The 15747-nt window shown below is 53.3% G+C and overlaps 1 protein-coding gene across 6 annotated transcripts in view; it reads right to left on the bottom strand.

The window, feature by feature from the left end:
- Nucleotides 1-5060: 5060 nt before the first annotated feature.
- The window catches only part of RNF220 (ring finger protein 220), a 204828-nt gene continuing 194141 nt past the window's right edge, over nt 5061-15747 (bottom strand). For all 6 annotated transcript variants that reach the window (XM_088526134.1, XM_088526133.1, XM_088526136.1 and 3 more), the window contains 3 exons: nt 14343-14451; nt 13070-13144; nt 5061-5341 (listed from right to left, as the gene is read on the bottom strand). In XM_088526134.1, the coding sequence (XP_088382260.1) occupies nt 5270-5341; nt 13070-13144; nt 14343-14451 (256 nt within the window). In that variant the 3' untranslated portion in view covers nt 5061-5269. The remainder of the gene's footprint in view (nt 5342-13069; nt 13145-14342; nt 14452-15747) is intronic.

Below are 15747 nucleotides of genomic sequence, written 5' to 3'. Positions count from 1 at the left end.
GCCCCATCCACTGCTTTAGCCGGTTTTCCTGCAGGCTGGATCACAGGGAAGCGGAGCCGCTGGCCAAGGCGGGATCGCTGTGTGCTCAGCCCTCGCGCCTTGCTGCGTGGCCCCGGGGCCGCTCGTGTCCTTGTGCGGTGACTGCAGAGGCTGGGGACTGCGCTGCAGTGGGGCCAGGGAGCTGCTCTAATGGGGAGTCGAGCGCCCACCACAGCGGGGAGCGTGAGGAGTTATGTGGGGAATAGGATATGTAGGGGTAGGATTAAAATAGGGAAGTGGTTGGGCTTCGACATGTGTCCAACTGTCAGGAGTGGAGAGGAGGGTGTAGCCGGATCCTGTTTCTTGCAGGGCCTTTGCAGCCACCCGGGCACGTCCTGTGCCAGGCACCGAGGCTGGGTGCTGCCTGTCGCCTTCTCCCGGTGGAAGCACCAAGAACCAGCGAGAGGACCAAGACAGCGCCGAGAAGCAGAGCTTGCACCGCAGCGCTGCGTAGCCTCCGTACCAGCGTGCGAGGAGGCCCGGCAGGGCCACACGGAGAAGGCAGGACCCCGTGTCTGTAGGGACGTAGTTCAGTGCCAGCTTTCCAAAGAGCCTGGAGCCCGGCTGTGCTCAGTGCCTGGGCTGCGTCCCCGGGACCCTGGTGCTCGGGCTGGGGTAGGCAGAGCGTGGGCAGCCCCTGCCCTCGCTGGTGATTAATGAGCTGACAATAGGGTATTGATAAGGAATTAACCTTGAGCCCTGCTTGCTTCAGTGTCAATAGAGCAGGAGCCAAGTACACACGTTTGATTGGAAATCCGTGTTTGGCCTCCGCGCGCATTGACGGGCGGCCGCGCCGGGGCCGTGCTGCGCTCTGCATGCGAAGTGAGACGGCGACGGGCCCTCGCCGGGGTCCCCGCTGTGCCCCACGGCATCCAGCCATGCACAGCGCCCGTCCCTGCACCTGGAGCACCCTGGGTGCCGTGGGGCTGGCCCTGACCCACAGCAGGGGGTGCAGGGACGGAGAGGGGTTTCATGGTGCCGTGGGGCAAGAGCTGTTCCGGTGCTGCCTGGTGCATAGAGGGGAACCAGGATGGACCCCATCGTGCCCAGGCCTCCACGCCAAGCAGTTTGTTTAATTAAGTGTTTTGCCTAATGGGATTGCCTCATTTCCATAACAAACTGGCTGGCTGTCATTAGGTGGGCTCCCTCATTCATTACTGTTAATTAGATATGGATCCCCCAGAAGGCGGCGCGGGGTGATGAACGAGGCCCCTGACACACGCTATTACACATTAGCATTTTCTCAATACATTCGATACATCACGGCCCTCTCCTTCCTAAAGATATTTTAAATAAAATATTAGTGTCCTGCTGCGGGATGCGCGAGGAAGCGTTCCCAGCCCCTCATCCCGGCCTCAGGCCTTCTCCACGCCTGAGCCCCCTTCCCCAGCCAGCTGGCCTGAAAGCGCCAGGTCCTGGAGCCTCGTGATGGCGTGAGAGGCTTGGACAATCCCATGGAAGGTGGTTTTGTGCACTTAAAGGAAAGTTTTTTTGCTCCTTTGGCTGCTGCAAAAGTGTTACCTGGACAGAGAAAAATCCCACCAAGCGGCCAAGCTTGCTGGCTGCTGTCCACCCGCTGTGCCAAAAGGGCCCAGGTGTCCTGGCTGCCGCCCCTGCCCAGGGACCCCAGTGCCCGTCCCCAGGGGCACCCGGCCCTGCGTGGGCAGCGCTGGGTGGGAGGCTGCCGCATAGACCCCCTACTCAATGTTTGTAAAGCGAAGGCGGCGGCGCCAGCATGGCTGGCCCCAGCCGGGGAGCGACCTCCGGCCTGTGGCCGGTAACCCTACCCGGCGCCGCGGCCCCTAATGCGGCGCGTATAGATCTGTTGGGGCTGCGGCCGCCTGCCCTCGCGCCGCCGGGGCGGCCGCGCCGCCGTGGAGCGGCTGCGGCTTCATTAGCGGCGCCCCAAGGCCCCAGGGCCCCTGCGTGCCCTGGCCCTCCTGGCCAGGCCCTTCCTGGCCCTGGTGCCACCAGCCCTGCCAGCCCAGCTCCCCCGGCCCCGCTGCCCTGGCCTCATGCCAGGGAGTAGCAAAGGGCACAGGAAGAGGGTCAGGCCACTGTCCCTTTCCATTTCTTTCTTTTTCCCTTCCCCTTCCTCCTTTTTTTCCATATTTTTTCCTCCCTTTCTTTCCTCTCCCGCCCAGCCCCTCCCCAGCCCCACAGTTTGCAGCACAGGGATTCAGCCCCTCGGGACGCGCTCCCGGCCCGGCAGCAGCCCGCGCTCAGGGTAGCGGCTGGTCCGGCTCCGGGCAGCCCCGCGCCCACAGCCTGAGCCCCGCGAGCGGCTGCGCTGGCCTCGGGGACCCCTCGCGCTGCCCTCAGTGCCCCTGGCCCTGCCATGGCTGCAGCGGGAGCCCGCGGGGGAGCCTGTGGGTCCCGTTCCGCCGCAGGGAGCAATCCCGGCACCTCCGGGCGGCGGGAGGAAGAGGAGCCGCTCGGCACCCTGCGCACGCAGAAGGAAACACAGAGACGGTGCGGGCGGGGGGGGCCGAGAAGATTTATACTTGTTTAATTAATGTCAAATGTAGTTTACAAACGGGAGTGACAAGTACCTCTTTGTATAATATACACTGACACACAATCATTGACACACCAGAATATCGCTTTGTGCAACTGGAGTTCTTTGGGCAAAGGTAGGTAACTCGGATTCCTTTTTTTTTTTTTTTTTTTAAATTTTCCTCCCAATGTTTTTGTTACAGAAGAGGGTCTGGGGCTGGTGCCCGCTCCGAGGTGCAGCTCTCACATCCTCCCCCTCCAAAACAGGGGCCGCCTTTACACTTCAAACCAAACCAGAAAACGAAACAGTGACCAGTTACATATGGTTTTACACATACGTACACAGAGCACACGGCTGGCCCACAACACACGCCAGGAAATCCTAGGTCCGGGGGGGCCTATTCCCAAAGAAGGCCCGGGCGGGGGAGCTGCCCTCTCCCCTTCCTGGCTCCCTCTCGGGAGGGCCCCGGCGCCCTCCTAAACCCTCTCTGCCCCTGCGGCACCTCCCTGCAGGCTCAGACCCCTCCAGAAACCCGGGCCCTGCTTCGTGCGCTCGTCTCCCTGCCGGATCCGGGGATCAAGCAGCCGGGAGAGCTCAGCGGGTGCAGCCTTTTCCCCTGCTCGCGGACTCGCCGGCACGAGCTGGACCCTCCTGCCGGGGCGCAGGGAGCTCCCGGCTCCTGGGGCTGCAGCCACCACATGCTTGGAGGCCCAGGACACGGTTAAACACTGCAGACTCCTGCCAAGATGGTGACAAAAACAGCTCCCTCCTTGTGGTGTATTTTTTTTTTCCAGGGTGCAGTTGGGATCCCTCTGAGACCAGGGAGACAGAGCTGCTCTCCGGGGCAGGCACCAGGCACGCGGCAGAGGAGCAGGGCTGGCCTCGGGATGCGCTGCCTCTTCCTCCTCCTGCGACAGCCCCGGGAGCCAGCGGCTCTGCTGCCCTCTCGCCCTGCGCTGGCTGGTCTTTGCCCAAGCAAACCCTGCAAAACGCACGCCCCGAAGCACCCAGCAACTTCCCTTGACCTGTCACACCGTGCTCCTGGCGTGGGATCTGCTCCCAGCGACCCTGCGGGAGCACGGGGAGATGCAAATCCCCATTCCCATCTTCCTGCTGCGGGGAGGCTGCCTGGCCCCCGCGGGCGCCCAACCTGCGCACGGGCTGCACGTTCACCTCGGGAAACCACCAGCATCTCTGTGTCTTAGGTCCTGGAACTGAAAGAAAAAGAAACAAAAGAGGCCAGATGGCAGCTTTGGTTAAGGCTGAGGATGCGGGGGACACGGAGCGGCGCTGCTGGGGACGAAGCCAGGACGTGTCCCCTGCAGCTGCAGCCGGAGGGTCCCCACTCCGGCGGGGACGCCGGGGGCAGGAGAGGGGCCGGCCCCGTGCCCAGGTGCCAGACCCGCTGCTCTGCTCTGCTCCGCTGCTGCAAGGCAGGAGCCGGGAGAGCGGGGGCTGCGGGAAGGGGCCCGCCGGCCTCGTGCGGCACCGGAGCATCTCCAGCCGGCGCTGCGAGGCGGGGAGCATCCCGCAGCTTCCCACGGGAAGGGCTCGGGATCCTGCCTGGGCAGCGCATCGGAGCCGGCTGCAGCGCGGAGCGAAGCCGGGGCCGCCTCGCGCCAGGACACGGCGGGGCCAAGTCACATCTCGGAGCAGGGAGTCCCCGCCGGGGCCGCGGGCAGCGCTCGGCCAGGCCGCTTCCTTCCTCCTCCTCCTCCCCGTTTGCCCCTTCCCACCTGGAAAAGGCAAAAGCGGCTGAGCCAGAGCTCCCGCAGCCCCGGCGAGGAGCTAAAAGCCGAGTCTTCCCAGGGATAACGACTCCATTATAAATAGCCCCATTAGCTACAACTAATGACAAAAATCCACCTCCTCTACTCCCCATAAGTTCTGTAAGTTATGGGCAATGCTACAGCCATTACTAAAAGCTGTTAACTTCATATCTGAATGAGGAAATATACACCACAGAACATTAAACCATTTATATTATATATATGTATATATATACTTTTTTAAACTAATGACTTTAATGCCAAAACTTTGCTGAACCAAGAAAAATATGGGTTTAATGTTCTCTGCTCATTTTTTTTTTCTTCTTTAAAAAAAATACAACCCAAAAAAAAGAAAGGGAAACTTATTAGTATGTAATGTTTGAGTCTATCCCATTTATACACAACATTGTAAACATATATAATCTATATTACATGTGCTTCATTTCTGCCTGGGTGTGTTTTTTTTTTCTTTAAACCTTTTTTTTTTATCACTAGAACACCACAAAACAAAACAAAACCAAAATAAAACAAAAAACAAACAGAAAACTGAACAAAGAACACAAGTTACAGGTTATTTAACATCTTTTCTGTCAAGGGTCCCTTCCCCAGCCTCCTGGGGTCAGAGTGGTCACCAACACAGTCCAAGGGAGGGCTCGCGGGCCGTCACGATGCAAAGCCAGCGTCGGGAACGGGGCGATGGGGAACACTGGGTTTAAAAAAGGGGGCTTCACAACGAAGGGTTTGGTTTTGCCCGCTGCAGATGCTGACGGAGGTCTCAACACGCGGGACCTGGGAGCCGGGGCTCCCCTCTGCTCCTGTATCCTCAAGTCCACATCTGGAGTCTCTGGGTCTTTTTTTTTTTTTTTTTAATTTCAAAATGTCTCTTTTTGCTGCTGCTGTCGCTCTCTTCCCCCTGGCGTGACGAGCTGAGCCGAGTAGCTGGGTCCCGGTCCCGCTGGGTCCTTCATAAGTAGATGCGCCGCAGGTCTCCGGGGGACGTGATGGTGTTGCACTGGGGACAGAGCTTCTTGGCACCCTGCGGAGACGACCAACAGCGTGAGCACGAGGAGAAGGGAAGGAGGGCGACCCCCTGGACCTCCCCTTGGCCTGGGATCCCCACAAGGGCAGCAAGGCAACCCTGTCCCCTCCGAGCAGGGCTGCAGATCGGCCCCTTTCTGCTCCCCTTGCTCATGGGCATCTCTGGATGAGCCAGTTCCAGAAAATGAAGTCGGCAGCATTTCCAGCTGCGGTGACCTGGCTCACCACGTGCCTGGATGGATGCCAGGAGCAGCGAGGGGCTGCGGGACACCCTGTCAGGGCAGCACAGCCAGGGACCACCACAGTCATCCCGGGAAAGCCCCGGAGCTCCTGGCTGGAAGGAAATCCGTGTCCTGTCTCATCCCAGCCTGCCCTGCAGAAGCAGGACTGCCTGTTCTGCCCAGGTGAACTGAAAGCAGCAGACCCTGAGCCCGGGCGAGGAAACGGAGGCCGACACGAACACCGCAGGAAACCACGCAACGGCCGACGTGCCATCTGTCACCAAGGCTGACGGCAAGGGGGTGTTAATGAGCCTAGAATGAGGGTCAGCCCGCGCCGGGCATCATCAGCTGGCAGATGTGACAGACAGCGGCCTGGACAGGGGCCCGTGCCCGGGCTCAGCCTGGCCGGAGCAGAGGTGCCCCGGGAGAGCCCCGCGGGCTGCAGGGCGCTTGCAGACGCACTCAGTGCTGCTGCTGCTGCTGCTCCACAGTAATGCAGCTCGGGAACTGCAGGCACTTGCGTTTCATATCCACAACAGCCATGCACAAAGGCCTGCTGGCCTAGAGCGGAGAGAAGTGCACGAAGGGATCCCCAAGGCAGCCTGGGCGCGCGAATCTCACGGGATGAGTTGCAGACTGGTCATGGCAGCGATCGCTGGTGGTCTGCATGTTGTGCCTAGCTCTGGCACTGAGCACTGCGCGCATCGTCCTACTGCCTTGCCGGGATGCGCCTTATCTCACTGCTGTGACCGGGCTGGAAGCATTTTGGGACAGGGACTCTATCACCCGGCCTGTGCAGTGCACTGAAGAGTCCCATGCACTTCTCCTTCCAGCACGAACACGGGCGCGTTGGCTACAGGGAAATGCAGGCACCAGCCAGAACTACAGGCAGCAGCTCAAAACCCTGATGAAACCAAAAGATGACTGAGAGAGCCCATCTATAACGGACCTCTCCATCTCCAGCCACGACCAGAACTCTGATCTCCAGCCTCTGGAAAGAGCAAGCTCTTACCCTGCATGTCTTTCTAAAAATGAAGGTTCTTGCACTAACTCCTACAAAGTAGGAGTGAAAAACATAAAGATCTGCCCCTTCTGCCACATTTAGTGACTCTGTAGGTTGGACTATTTGGCAGCACTGCCAAGGAGACTCACTTATTTGGATGCAAACGTGGTGAAACATCATGTTTCAATTGAGTTCCTGCTCAGGTCTCTACCACCTTGCAATTTTGTGGTCCTCAGAGGTGCCTGTTGCATCTCTCTGGCCTCCTGGCCTCATCTTTGGAGCTGGAAGGTCTCTGAGGAAGCACCATGGGGGTGCTCAGATATCCCCTCACAGCAGGCTGGCCGAGGGGCAGCAGTTGGCAGCTGCCCCGTTGGGGCTTTCCTGTGTGCGTGACAAGCAGAAGGAAACGCATATGGGGACTTTATGTGGCTGGCTCCATGCGACCGCGTCCGGCTCCCCTGCCTCAACAGGTACAGCCTGGTGGCCAGGGGCAGCAGAGGGTTCGCCTGAGTACCTGGAGCTCCTGCATCTCTGCACAACACACTGCAGAGAGGCACCTTCTGCAGCACCAGGCTCCTAACACACGAGATGCCTCAGCCTGGCCTCAGTCTAGCGGGAAGTACGAAGGAAAGTGTTTGCTGCCACCTAAAACCAGGCCCTTCCCTATCCCTCAGCGCTGCAGTGTTGAAAAGTCACCTTTCTTTAGCTCTGCTGAAGCTAGTGGAGATGTTTGGCAGGAGATGGCTGGAGAGGAACACTGAGCTTAGCCCAACCCTGCCAAAAGCAAAGCTCAGCTGCTGCATTGCACTCGCCTGCAGCGCGAAGCCTGTTCTGGGATTTGGAGGTGGCCTGAAATAGCTGTGAGCGAACGTGTGTGCTCCTCTCCTCCGGGTAACCTCATGGACACGGAGCAGAGAGCTCAGTGGGGAACCCTGGAAAGAGAGGGTTTCTGCAAAGCCACCCTGCCCAGGGAGCCTGGCCTGAACCCAGGAGGACGACTGCCCGTGGAGCGCTGAGGCCATTCGTGTTTGGTATTAAATAGTTCAAGCCAAATAATTACTTTGGGGAAGCCTCTTCTTTTTAAAAAAACAAATCTGTCATCCTATGCAAACAGCAGCATGTGTGTCAAATTCGGAACTAGCGCCTGATTTTTTCTCTTTAGATTAAAATTGCCCGGAACCTGGTTCCTCACATGTGACTTTTCTGCTAGGTGCACAGCATTTACTGGCGCTGGCCTTTAAGCTCTCGTCCCTCGTAGCGAGGCGCATGAGCGCGTACACACACACGTGCTGGCCCAGGCACAATGAAAAGGCGTTTGCTCCCCCACTGCTCACCTGCCAGCTGGGGTTACTAAACTTTTCCCTTGAAATAAAAATGCTGTGGAATAATAAGTCCCACCTGTCGGCCATTTCTTTCTTTCTTTTTTTCCAGGTCCTTCTGCTCCTTTCATCATAGCTTCATGGAAAAGCCTTGATGTGTTATAGCTGCGTGTGCTAGAGTAAAGGCCACCTCAGCTTTTCCATTATAAACCCCAGTTTTGAGGGGTTTATAAAACTCTGCTGCAAGAAGTTAGCTCCGGGGCTGCTACAAAGCACAGAAAAGGGACTGGAACCAGGATGAAGTTTATTTTTTCTCCTCTTTTCTTAATTAACATTTGGCAAGTGATTGATCCACAATACAGGCTAATCACTTGGGGTAGTAGTTTGAAAAATACATTAACGAGAGCCGAGATGTTGAGAAGTCGTTAGGGCTCACGTGGTGCCAGGAAGGGTTGGAGTATTTTGTCTTAAATCTGCCTCTTAAAAGAAAATTTGTGTGATGTCTGCTATAAATTGGTTAAAGCAAGAAAACTCTAAAGGAAGGGTTTAGGCACTTCTTGCTGTCCCGTGGGCTTCCCAATGGGCAATTTCCAAGCAGAATATGCTACCAGGCAAAGAGGAGAGAAAAGAAACACACACAGAGCAACTTTATCTACTGCCAAGCAGGGCTCAAAGCTTGCCTATTTTACAGGAAGGAAAACCAAGGCAGAGGGATGACAGGAGAGGCCCAAACCAACAGTCGGTTTCTGCCAGATGAGGCTCTGCACTCCAAGATTAGGTTCTCAGACACGACAACAGCCCCATTCCTGCACACAAAGCGTCAGCAAACGGTAACTCCCAGGGCAGCAGCTCTTCGTCACTGCCAACCATCACCTCTAGCTTCAGCTAACAGGGTTAAAGCATTTGGGAGAGCATCCTTTTCCACAGGGCCTCCTTACTGCATCCTCACTGCCCCTGGTTGCTGGAGGCTCAACCTGCAGTATGTTAACAACCCTGGACAACCTTGCAGCAGATGGGAATGCTGTGATGGATCAAGCACAGAGGTCTCCATGTAGCTGCGGACTCAGGAAGACCCTTCGCAGCTGGAAGCACCAAGGGTTCACCCAAGGATTGCTCTGAGTCTGCGCTGCTTCTTACAAAAACACCCCTGGAGCCCACATGGAATATATTACAGCCTAGAAGAATCTACAGGGCTCTGAACATAGTAGCATAATCTACCAAAGGTATAAATGTGTCAACTGCAGAGAATATGTATATATGGATGGATCCCCTGAAAGCATGTTCCATGATGCTTTTCAAAAGTCATTTTCCTCTGGGTTTGCAGATGTCATTTTCAAATAAGCCCAAGACAAGCACAAGCCTCAGGTCTGCAAACGCACGCAGGAAATGCTGGATCTGGCACATGGTGAACTCGGCAACCTGCAGCCCTGCAAAGCTCCATCCGCTGGCCAACAACAGTGGGACTTCACTTCGAATTCCACCTACTTAGGAAGGAAGGGCGCCAGGACTTGGCGCTGAGGGACTTCACTGCCCAGAGGGACTTCAAGAAGCCATCAAATCCACTCCTCTGGCAAGGCCACCTCAACACGAATTACCCCTGGCAGACACACATCCATCGTGGCCTCACAAGCCTCCAGGGACAGAAGCTCCACGATTCCCCTAGCGAAGCACTGCAGCAGATCCCCGGTATTTACTGTGAGAGCATTTCTCCTGGGAGGAGGGCAACAGTGACCCCATCCACAAGGAACTGCACGGTCTCTCTCAGTTAACAGAGAGGGATAGAAACAAACCTCTTCCAGAGGGTGATTCATCCCACACGCCCCAGCGACGTGGGGCTACAGTCCAACAACCAGCTCAGCAGACGCCGGCCCTGTGGACAGTCACGGCGCAGGGAAACGAGCCCTCCCACCTACGTCTCCCATGCCGCAGGCCTATTTCCTCTCCCGTCTTTGAAGAACCTGAACGTGTTTTCAGAAGCTTCCAAAAGGAACCACAGGAAAGCCCTCCAGGCTTGTGTCCCAGTTGCTGTTTAACTTGAGGCTATAGCTAGCTCTGCCTCCACTTGGCATGGTATGGGCGAATGAATCGTGTTGAGTGCCAGAGACAACCAGCAAACAGGAGCCAACTCATCAGTCTGGAAACAGCAACGCAAAAACTGCAAACCCAGCTGGAAACGGCCAGTACCATTTGCTAGGAACCCAGGCAAGAACCAGTGTTAAGCAACACGTCCTGCCTCCCTCTGTCCGGAGCTGCTCCCCGCACACGCGGGGCGTCCTACGCGGCCATCCTATTTGCAGTGTCTCCATGCCGGATGAAGGGCTGTTTCCTCCTTTTCTCCAAGGCTCCCCTGAAGAGGCCCATCTAACAGAGCAGCTTCTGCTGGTGCTGAAGTGCTGGCTAACTCAACAAGCAGCACCATCCCTGTTCTCTTAACCATGCCTAGGGGCTCCTTTTGCTGTGACCCAGCTTTGCCTTCACGTTAATCCCACACAGCAACAGGAGAGAGAGATGAAGTTTGCCCTGGTGGATGTTTCACCCCCAGTACCAGAAGTGAGTGAGATGCACTGAGCTCTAGTGTAACAGTACCTGAGACAGAGAGACCAGCAGCCATTTGTAGGATTAAAAATATTTCCCTTTTTCCTTTAAAAACAGAACAGTTATTATTTGGACCTGAGAGCCAAAAGTCAGAAAACCGTGTTTCAGAAAGTCTAAACACTGGAAAGATCTAATTCTTGTCAATGGCTTACACGCCAGAGGATATTAGGGATACTCACATCATTCTAGTACTATTTCCTAGAAAATGTTCAAATCTTAAGCCTCTTAAAAACCATTCCACCTCCTCTGCTCCGCGACAGCCAACGGCATCAAATGTCACCTTGTCCTCAAGACCCCGCGCGGGTTTAGAAGCAGCCTCCAGCCCACGGCCTTGCTAACACGCAGACGTCCCTCTCTCACACTCCAGCCCAACACCACAGCTCGGCTGCGCTTCCACAACGCGGGCGCACGGGAGAAACCGGCCTCTCCCGAGCAGGGATCTCCAGAACGTTCAAAAGCGGCCGGAAGGCCAGCACAAGCCGCCCGCCCCAACTCCTATTAAGTCCAACAAATTGTTTATTGCCCAGCAGAAGAAACGCGTCGCCCCTCTCCCCCGACCAAGCCTTTCCATGTGTGCTGCACGCGCGGGCTCCCTCCGCTCCCCCTCTCGCCCGCACCGGGGAGCCGGCTTTATACCCCGGGAAAGGTAAGAGCGGCCATTATTGCACACACTATCCCACAGCTCCTCGCTTGTTAAAGGAAAACAAGAGTCTCTTTTGTGCCCGAAATAAAAGGAGATACCTTAATTAGAACAATGCAGGTTGGTGAGCATTAAACACTGAGCCCAGCTGCTGTATGCCATTAAATTCATAAAAAAAAAAAGGAGGGGGAAGGAGGGCAGTCTTAACGAGATTACACACATTGACTTTGATCAAGACACAAAAGCACCAAGGCGTTCCAGGGTTTTTATTGCTGTCTTCGGGCTACATTTTAATGGTTACATTAGAAACATGCGAACACAGGCTGGGAGATTTTTTTTTTTTTTGAGACGGGAAAGAGAGTGCAAGCAGGCCTTGTGAAAAGGCCTGGCTTAATAAATTGGGGGCTGCAGGGAGAGGGTAGGACTGGGGAACACATGAGTAGCCACTTATTAATTGCTTCCCCTATGCAAGTGCCAAGCCCGACTACGATGCCTGCCGGACCGTTCCCATCCCGCCTGCCCGGGGGGCAGAAGAGCCACGTGCGGATAGAGCAGAGCCAACTCCGTGTCCACCTCCCCGACCCACGGCTGCAAAGGAAGCAGCTTCCCTGCTGCAAGGGCACATGCTAAACCCCTCATGCCCACAGCGAGGCTTTCTGGCGTTCCTAAGTTGCTACAAGGAGCTAAGTTGCTGCTGCTGAGCATAAGAACAGTTTGAAATAGGTGTGACAGACTTAAAGGATCACTTAAGGCTGCTGGGACAAGGAAGGGACAAGGACTTCAGAATAAAGAGAATGAAGAAAGTCAGAGCTTCATCCTGCCTGCAGTGCTGCTGAAGAATAAGACTTCTCTCCACTAGCAAAGGTGGCAGGGCGCACGTAGTCACATATGTGTCTTTTATAACATGCTGCTAAAATGTTTACAAAAGCTTGTATAATCTAAATAGTGACGGGGTGTAGCTGAAGGGCTATAAAACGTAGCCCAAGGGATAGCCAAGTTATTGAGTTGCTATTAGTACTCAAGCCCACAGGCACTTCATCGTCCTGGTAACTTTTCTTGGACAAGACTTTTAAAAGGCAGGATTTAAAGGAGCACGAACAGCTTAATCGTAATTCCAAGTGCACAATGTGTTCTATAAAGTGGATTTTGTAATGCCTTACAGGAATAGTTTTTTAGGAGTGGCATTCCCTTACATTTTTTGCAACTCAACACTGTATCATCTTGCGAAGAAGAGAACTAGAAAGCACAGCTGGGTATTTTCCACTCCCCAACCTGACTGAAATGAAAGTTTAATTTAAAAGCCCACAGTTTGAACAAAGGAAAAGAAAACACTTTGCTTAATAACATCTTAAATTTTAACCTGATGTTCCTAATGCACAAATTCCTCTTGCATTGGGTCATCAATTTAATATTCAAGGTAATCCTCAGTTTTATGAACAGCATGGAATACACTCGAAAGCTGCACGATGCTATTTCAAATAATCTCAAAAATATAGATTGATATGCATAAAATCTCTCTCCCATATTATTTATCCTGAACATGATTCCTTTTGCTTCAAGTGAATATTAGCTTTCCTCAAAGATACACGGACCAGGAGATCTCAGTGATTTGGCCTCCATCCCCATAGCTTTACCTCTGCACGGATGCACCACAGGAAATTGCTGTAACGCAAGGCTGTCCCAGCACAGAGCTCCAAGGGGAGCAGTGGCTGTCCCCACAGCGCTGCAGCGAGCAGACTGCGCTTTGGTTACAACAACTCAACCACAACTCAGTGAAGGCAAAGCCAGAGCGGTGTGTTAGATAGTGAAGGCTGGAAGACTGTATGTACAGCACTCAAGTTGCTTAAAATAAAGCAAAAAACATCTCTTCCCATGGTGGTTTCAAATAATGTACCCCAGAGAGAGGGAAAAATCTATGAGTCAGCAAGAAAGTAGCCAGGTGCCTCACCAGAGTCCGCAGCCAGCATTCTTCACAGTGCACGTGCCAGCACTGAATGGAAGTCAGGGGCATTGTGTAGGAATCCTGAGGAGAAGAAACAAATAGGTTATCCCCACATAAGGGATCCATTGTTTTTTCACTCTCAATCCCATCACGAGACTCTTCTATGTCCATATGGCATAAGACACTAACTGCAGATAAGCTAATTGCACAGCCAGAGAGCCCAGGTCTGATCTTGATCTACCACATAAGGTATGAAGCAAAGGAGAAACAAAGCAGAATTAAGGTCATCTTCCATCAACAACTTCCAATGACTTTGCATCTAAGAACTCTGCAGAGATAGCAGTGTTCATGTAGTGGAGGCAAAAAGTCTCCTGCAGTCCATTTTTGTAGTCCATTTTTTCGGTTGTAGTCCAACCAAACCAAACCAAAAACAACAACAACAACAAAAAAAAACAGAAACAGCAAAAGGGTAAGATTAACCCTTATCACAGCTATCTGCTCCACAGGAACAGCTTAACTACATCCCAAGAACACGGCCACTATTTCAGCAAGCACACATTCTCCTGAGTAATATCTATCATTGCTACTAAATCTGTGAAAATCCGCAGCAGGCTGTGGTCTCTTCTATGGGATCAGGGATGGGGGCTGCATCCCCAAACCTGTCAGCCACTAACCAAGGAGGGGGCACCATGCATCAAACTGAAGTTGCACAGAGAGCCCTTTGCAAAGCAGAATTCTCTCCCACCATCAGGAGAACACAAACCTTACAGGACGTGAGAAGCTTTGCAAGCTCTGACCATCAGAGGGAGCTCCTGTCCTTCTTTAGGGAGGTCACATCACCACCACACAGAGCAAGCAGGACGCCAGCAACTTTTAAATACTCGCAAACATTCCTGTTCTTGAATCACCCAGGGCATTTCAGAGATTCTGCTCTCCTCTGCGTATGCAACTTCAGGCATGCAGGGAGAGAACCCAGTCAATGCCTGGGAGTTTTCCCCAATTTGGCTGAAAGGACAGCACTGACTAGTGAGGTCAGGGCTTTCTTGCCTCTGATACAGATGGGCAGCTACATACACAAGTGGAACAACCTAACACACAGAAATATCAACAGCTAAAAAGATCTAGCACCTTCATTCAAAGACAAAGAGAGTGGCCCTTCTATATCGCTCCCCTAACTTACCCCAAAGTAACAACAAAAAAAGCTTCTCCACCTCAGCAAAGATAAGGCAAAGGTACCAAGACATTTGTGATTCATGACCACAACTGGAGTGCTACTCACCATGCAAATGAGACATTTATAGCGGTCCCCACGGGAAAGCTGCCTTTCTAACTCACGGACACGAGCCTTTAACGCTTCAAATGTTGTCACTGCGGAGTCTTCCGTAATTCTGCAAAAGATGATGGAGAGTCAGCATCACTGAGCACACAAGAAGAGTTCAGGCAAAAAAAAGGTGTCGGAGGAGGTATTACTGTATGGGAAACAGGAGCAAACTACATATAACTTATGCTGAAGAGGAGTTCCTGAAAAGAGCAGTGCGAATTCTGTGAGCCCTGCTACTGAACACTTTTGGGGTTGTCACTATCATACAGAGCAAGTATTTGCAACACGTGGTAACGGAAAAAAAAAAAAAGTTCTTTGTTTTTTGCCTCTTCTCCTTTTCCCTACGGATTCTTTGAAAACAAATCCTTTACACAAAATTCTGTGTGCTGCTCTAGGGCTGGTGAGCTAACTTCTTGTAGGCAGTGGCAGCTGCTCTTCCCTTAAGAAATGGGTGTCTTTCCTGGCCATGAACCATGTGGGACACAAAAGCAGCTCGTTACACAGGATCAACACAACATATCGCTTCTACGCTAAATGAGACCTAGCTCGTTGGTTCTAAAACTGAAAAGGAGATGAAACCAGAAGCAAGAGACACTACCAATCAGGTGGCTATAAAAGCAGCTTTACAATCTCTGCTTTCCCATTTCCGAGGGTCATTTTTGATGGGCAGCATTATCTTTTGTCATCCAGGCACTGTGCTGAGGGCAGGTGAGTATATTTTCATGGTTCTGCAAAGCTAATGAAAAGAGCAACTTGCCAACTTAAAAGCAAGGGCAAACAGCAATGCTTGGCAGATGAGACACGGGCAGCATTACGGACAAAGCTGTGTCACTTCAGCATGCTGCAAAATCAGACTTCTGCACTGTGCAGAGATAGGCAGGGGCCCCAATGCATTCCCAGAAAGGGTTTACAGAACATCATATCATGGTAGCACCTACAGGTTGCACCATTTTAGAGGATGATCTGTCAACAGGTGGAACTACCGCAATGGCTAAAACGAACTGCCACCCCAGCACTCCCAGCACACACACACACTTGCTCCTTTATTCACCAGTCACTGTCACCAGCACCCAGGGAGGGACCTGGAGCATCTCTGACATGGTGGTTCTGCTGCCTGACCCCAGTGTCGAATGCAATCCTGAGCATCTCTCTCTGTGCCACGCAGATGAGACTGAGCACACGGGATCAAAACCCTAGATCTGTCAGTAAAGCAAATAGCTATAAACTATATTGGAAATGGAGCTAGTTGTGAAGAAATCGTGACAGAACTTTCTGATTACAATCTTATAGAAGAAATTGGAGATGTAGGAGCACGTTGGTTCAAGTACCAGTGGCATAAAGCTCCTACAGCTTTGCACGGATC

This window comes from Tinamus guttatus, unplaced genomic scaffold (genome assembly GCF_059628265.1).
Source record: "Tinamus guttatus ecotype Peru unplaced genomic scaffold, ASM5962826v1 Tinamus_guttatus_pri_ptg000242l, whole genome shotgun sequence".
NCBI classification, from domain to species: domain Eukaryota; kingdom Metazoa; phylum Chordata; class Aves; order Tinamiformes; family Tinamidae; genus Tinamus; species Tinamus guttatus.
The sequence above is the reverse complement of the archived record's forward strand: the minus strand, read 5'-3'. Positions and strand labels throughout refer to the sequence as shown.